Source organism: Atta cephalotes (genome assembly GCF_000143395.1).
Source record: "Atta cephalotes unplaced genomic scaffold scaffold00055, whole genome shotgun sequence".
In the NCBI taxonomy this organism is placed as follows: Eukaryota; Metazoa; Arthropoda; class Insecta; order Hymenoptera; family Formicidae; genus Atta; species Atta cephalotes.
Window position 1 is genome coordinate 815,180 of NW_012130119.1, and position 5,985 is coordinate 821,164.

The 5,985-nt window shown below is 35.1% G+C and overlaps 1 protein-coding gene across 1 annotated transcript in view; it reads left to right on the forward strand.

Annotated features, from left to right (window-relative positions):
* LOC105623295 (choline O-acetyltransferase) overlaps window positions 1-5,985 on the forward strand; it is a 93,886-nt gene that overhangs the window by 48,228 nt on the left and 39,673 nt on the right. The window contains 1 exon segment of the mRNA XM_012204693.1: window positions 200-391. Coding sequence (XP_012060083.1) covers window positions 200-391 — 192 coding nt within the window.

Here is a 5,985-nt window from a genome sequence, read left to right on the forward strand (position 1 = left end):
TATATATATATATATATATATATATATATATATATATATATATGTTATAATAAATCTTAAAAATATAGTTTTTTTTTTATAAATGCACTTAAATTGAAAATGTAATATCTATGTTCGCCTTTTGTTACTCGTCGCATAATTCATTTCAATCTTCTTTCTTGTCGCTCACAGTAATCACCTATTTCCGTTCGATTTACAGAAGGAGGAGGCTCTACCGAGTCTTCCGGTTCCGGATCTCGAGACGACCTTGCAGAAATACTTGGCACAGGTCGAAGCTATCACGCCGAATCACCTGGAAAAGACTCGAAGCTTGGTACGAGCTTTCCTGTCGGGTCCTGGCCCGAAACTCCAACAACGTCTCTTCGAACGTAGACAGAAGGTGACCAACTGGGTGAGTAATCAATTTTACACAAATATCAATTCAAACACAATGGTCGCATTTTCAAATAAATTACTTTTATAAAATAAATACTTAACTTTTATAAAATAAATAAAAATATATTTTCATTCAAATTGAATTAGAGATTGATTCAGTTCAGAAGGAAATTGCGTTTAGATTATATGCAATTTTGAGTCATATTATTTTTCTTGGATTTGCGGAACTTTATTTGTAAGTCGTCAATATACCGAGAGATTTTGTCTACTTCTTTATTCCGTAACATTGCCGAGAAGACATCGACTCTGTCGGAAAGCCGAGTCAGACGGCGTAATCCGTAATACGGCCGTCGCTTTAAAACGAGGGTTTATCCCGTCGCGAAAAAGTAGAAGAAAAAACTGCGGTGTGTGTCACGGTCATAGGGATCGAACGGGAAAGAGATCTCCTCTCCGCGTCTAAGTGGCACAACACCATTTTCGTTTCAAGCCCGCGATGCCTCGAGAGAATTTGCTACTACACAGGGTGTTTGCCTATCGTAGGAGCGATTGTAATATCTGTGAGAATGAGATCGATGCATATATAAAGCAAGTTAAAATAGAAAAACGAAAAAGTTTGAAAATCTAAACAAAACTTTAAAAGATGATATTTAAGTAACGCTTGAAGATTTAGAAGAAAATGTCTTGAAGGCAAATTAAATTTCAAAATAATGTAGCGTTAGAATATAATTGTTTAAACAAAAAGAAAATTCTTTCGGAATTCTTTGTTTCCTAATTTTTTAAAATTGAAGAGTTATTGACGTTTAATTTTTTATTAAACTTTTTATACTAAAAATTATGTTATCTAAATAGAATTTATATTAAATTAATTATTAATTAAGAAATTAAGAAGCACAGAAGCAATATTTTATAAATTGTTTCTAGCAAATTTTAAAATTTCGAATAAAATTTAAGTGACCTTTTACATATACAGATGGATAAATTTTTCATTGTATAAATTTTGTTTTATATCAAAACTAGGAAGAGTAAGAGAAGCAAATTTTTAGAATGAAAACGTTTATTAATTTTTTGCCTACGTAATTTTATTGAAAAATAGTTGATATTACATATGAGAGTCAGAATAAAAGAATTTTTGCATTCAATAGAGAAAAAATAAAATTTAGATTTAATATAAATTCTATTTAAATAAAATAATTTTTTTTAATATTTTAGTCAATATATAAAGAATTAAATATCAATAACTCTAGTTTTATTTATATGTCTAATTGTGACAATATCTCATTTAAATTCTGGCACTCGATAGATTCGTTTACTCTAAGTTTTTGGGAGTGAAATTTCACTCCCAAAGAATGATAGTTGCGCCAGTTCGGCAGGAATGAAATTTTCACTCTTAAAGAGTGAAGAATCACTTCAAATGGGAATTAATTTTCAATCTATTGTAGGATGGAGAGTAAATAATTTCATTCTCCAAAGGAATAGACTGAAATTTCACTCTAATGTTAAGTTTAGTTTTCCTATTATATACATCTAATCTAAAAATTATTAAGCTTATTTGATATGTTTTTGTAGAAAACGAACGAATATAGAAAAAAAAAGTCGCTCTATCTCGCGAAGTGAAATATTAATCATTAAAATTAACATTTTAGTTAACATTTTAGGTTAAGAAATTTACTCTTGAAGAAGTGAAGTTCATCCCTTGCCGTAACTATCTCTTTTCTTGGAGTGAAATTTCATTCTCAAAAATTTAGAGTGTCTTTGACAAGAATCATCATTCTATGTATTAAACATACGAATAAGTAAACACTCTGTATATTCCAAGCGAGCTCCTAGAGAGGCTCGGAGACGGAGTCGAGTATCCGCGCGCGAGTTCCCCGTGACTTTTGCTATCCCTCTCATCCCGTACGGTCGTTCCCGTGGGATTCCCGGTTCGATGCATGCGCCGACTATAAGCCGCACCTCGCACCCCCTCATCGGCCCGAGCCCCCCCGTGGCACATAAATAAATAAATAAATGGATTTACGCGAGGGCTCCGGCGCCTCCCTCCTCCCCGTCTGCGTCACTCCACTCCACTCTTGTAACGCACCGGTAAAAGGGGATGGACGTAAGGGTCGTCCGGACTGTACCGGAACAATGCAAATATTGCCAGAGGAATGAGGATAGGAAGGGTGACACACACGGAACTACGTTCTACGTACATAAAGCGATTGCCAGACGAAGAGATACCGGTATCAACAAATACATCAGTCAAAATGTACAAATAATGTTGCACTTTATTCAAATTTGTTGATTTGAAGTTACGATTTCAAAATGTGTTCATTTTCCGAGAGAACTTGTCGTCAGCATCAAAAACGCAGTAACGGAACACGCCAGACGTACCAAATGTATATATATATATATATAGAGAGAGAGAGAGAGAGCTATGCAATGTATGCATTTTATTGTCAAGGTAAAATAACTTCATAGAAAAGCAACAAGAGAAACGCATTACGGATTTACATTTTATAATATGTAACTGTCAAAAAGAGACAAATTGCGATGATCAAATATTTGTGAATGTTACTTGGATAGCGGTAAATTTACTTAGTTTTTCGACTAAAGCTTTTGTATTCAGTATAAATATCTTCTTACGAAGATACGAAGGATATTGTTGTAAAATTTCCATGATTTAATGCGACAACCGCAAAATCAGGACGACTATAAATATAAGATTAATATGCTCGAGCAAAATTGAATTTCTATTTCTGTCAGACTTCTGTTACCTATAAAATTTATCTCGTATAAAATATTTGTCACTTGCGTATATTCAAACTAATCAATAAAGTAATCAAGTAATAAAAATAAAGTACTAATTAATTAAGTGCGCAATTCAATATCTTTATTTGAACTTAATTTTTCCGAAAATTTCCGTCTCCCAAGATTGGAAGATCTTTCTACGATTTTTAACAGATTTCGTTTTGTCATATCTCATCTAAATTTTTTTCTCGCTCTGTGTAATACAACTGTTACAAGGCAGATTAATTCATCGCAATTTTATCTCGAAGGTATACATTTATCGCGCAGCGCGATAATGTCTTCTTCTCTTCTCCCTTTTTTAGCGGTCCTCCACAGAAATATCTTATTTCTTACCACTCCTGGAGAGTAATCTGTCCTTCTTTCCGCTTTTTCTCTCTCAGGTAATTTTTCTAATTTAGCCGAATGGCCCATTCAGCATTGAGCGGAGGCGCACGAGACTTGACTCGCACAATCGCCGGTCTGGGTTTTCGATTTGCTGGCATACATCCGGAAATACATTTTCGTTTCTCGTTTCTTTAAGGGTCGACCTCTCGCACTCCTGCCCTCACTGCCACTAGTCCCAAGCGAAGTGTCGCGAAAAGCCAGACTGAAAGCAATTTTCTCACCAGCGGTGGCTGTCGCACGAATTGCCATCGTTCCTTCGATCTTGCTTTCCCTTTCTCGCTATCTCTCCATTCATCTGATCGATGGGAATGCCCGCTCGTATTATCCAGTTACGCGTTTCGAGATGACACACCGGTCTTGTAAAAGCGAGCGCCGGTCAATTGAGGGACTCGTTGACTAAATTATTCGATCTTTCCGGAAATAATAGCAGAAAATCAAGTTTTCCAGAAAAGAGAAGAGGAAATTATTAACTCATAATCAAATTATATTGGCAAAAAGAATATATTCTTAACATGATCAAATATTATTTTCATGTTTCATGACTTTTAAAAAAATCATTTTTTTTATTATTTGACGATTTTTAAAATCATCCTTGTCTACGTTTTCACGATTTTTTATGAAGTTATACTTCATAAAATTTTCATTTCTAATAATTAATAAGGTAATGTTTATCTAACTTATTCATAATAACTCATGTTTTTTTTAATTGTATCATTATTGAAGTAATGGCGTAATATTAAGATTTATATTATAAGAAAAAATTTCGATTGTGTGTGTACACTATGTCTACATTATTAGACGTGTCTTTGTCTAGTTTGCGATTTTAATTAACCACCTTACTGTAAATCTTCATCCCTTCTATCCCGCGGCATCTTCTTTAACCCCTGATATTTTTTTCGCGTTTGTTCTCCGATGATAGTCGTCAACTTTGCAGGGTGAGAAAGGTATGAAAGCATCGTAGAACACAGGGGTGGCCAAACCTAAAACCTGGGTCGTACGCCTGATGGTCGTTTCGGGCACGTCGCGGGCGAGTCGCGATGGCGACGGTAAGCTAATATTACGGTGCCCCGCGGCGAACTGGAAAATCTCATTGGGGCCTCCATTATTCATTCGCAAGCCCGAGCTTGCCGACTCCCTTCATTCGTTCATTCGTTCATTCGTTCATCGGTCCGTCTGTCCGTTCGTCGCTTCATAGTTTCCGCCGTGATAAATTCAATTCGAATTACAAACGCCCGGAATTAATCCCCTCTCCCTCCCTCCCCTTTGCCGTCACACTCGACCTTTCTCGCGTTCTCCTCATTCACAGTTCACAACCGACGCGACGAGAACGATGCGATTAAACGCCTCGTGACTTTACCGGAATGAATCGTCTATGAATTTACAAAGATCTTCAGGAAACTAATTTTGCATCTCGTTTCAAACTATATAATTCTCTTGTAGAACTTGCACAGCACCTCGCCACTATTTTTCGAAATAGGCATTCCTTTTAAAGAGGTTTCTTTTTAAAAAGAAAACGTATTAGATCATGAATTTACAAATTTGTACAAAATGAATTTGCGTTATTACATTGAAAATATGCTATTAATTGTTATTTAATTTCTGTCTCTGAAACTTATCAAAAAATTCTTTGTTTTTCACTTTTACAACAATTATACAAAACTTAGAAGCGTTTTGATTTTTTTCCATCAAGAAGAAATCCACAAGTGATCAAAGATCTTAAAAAATAATAATACAATAAAAAAGTGGAATAGTCCGACAAATAACACAAGTTACTGCAAAAATTGAGAAGATAAAAAAACTTTTTTTTCAATGTTTGACAATATTCTATTATTATAGTTTATTGCTTACTACATAATATCTTGGTAATTATTTACATTAAACACTGAGGAGTTCATATGCTAAAATACATGTGAAAGTAACGCTGTTGCTTTCCGCGAAAACGATTAAAGTAGATGTATCCTCCCCAAGGATACAAGAGGGTGGAATAAGCGGATAGGATGGAAGCAGGTGGATGCTATCCAGAAATATCGCGAGCACGTGCAAATGGCCGCGTGTCGAGACTCAGGAGGGATCTTCTTCTGCGGGGAACCGACAAAGTCTCATCCTTACAAGGAACTGGGAAAGGAGTGAAGTACGGAAAGGAGAAGCAATAAACTTTTATGACCGTAAGCTCTCACTTGCGCGGAGGGCCGTTCCTGCACGCGAGCATCCGAAACTTGGGAGGAATATAATTTCATTCCTCGGCTCGCAAAATTGTTGCAGAGGAAGACGTTTATATCAGCGAACGAAGAGATAATTTAATGGCTCGAGATATTCGCGAAATAAACATCAAGGAATGATAAAAAGAACTACATAAGAAATTATCAAAAAGAAGAAACTATAAAAATATTTTAATTAAAAATTAAAATTAAATTAATTTAATTATTATTATTATTA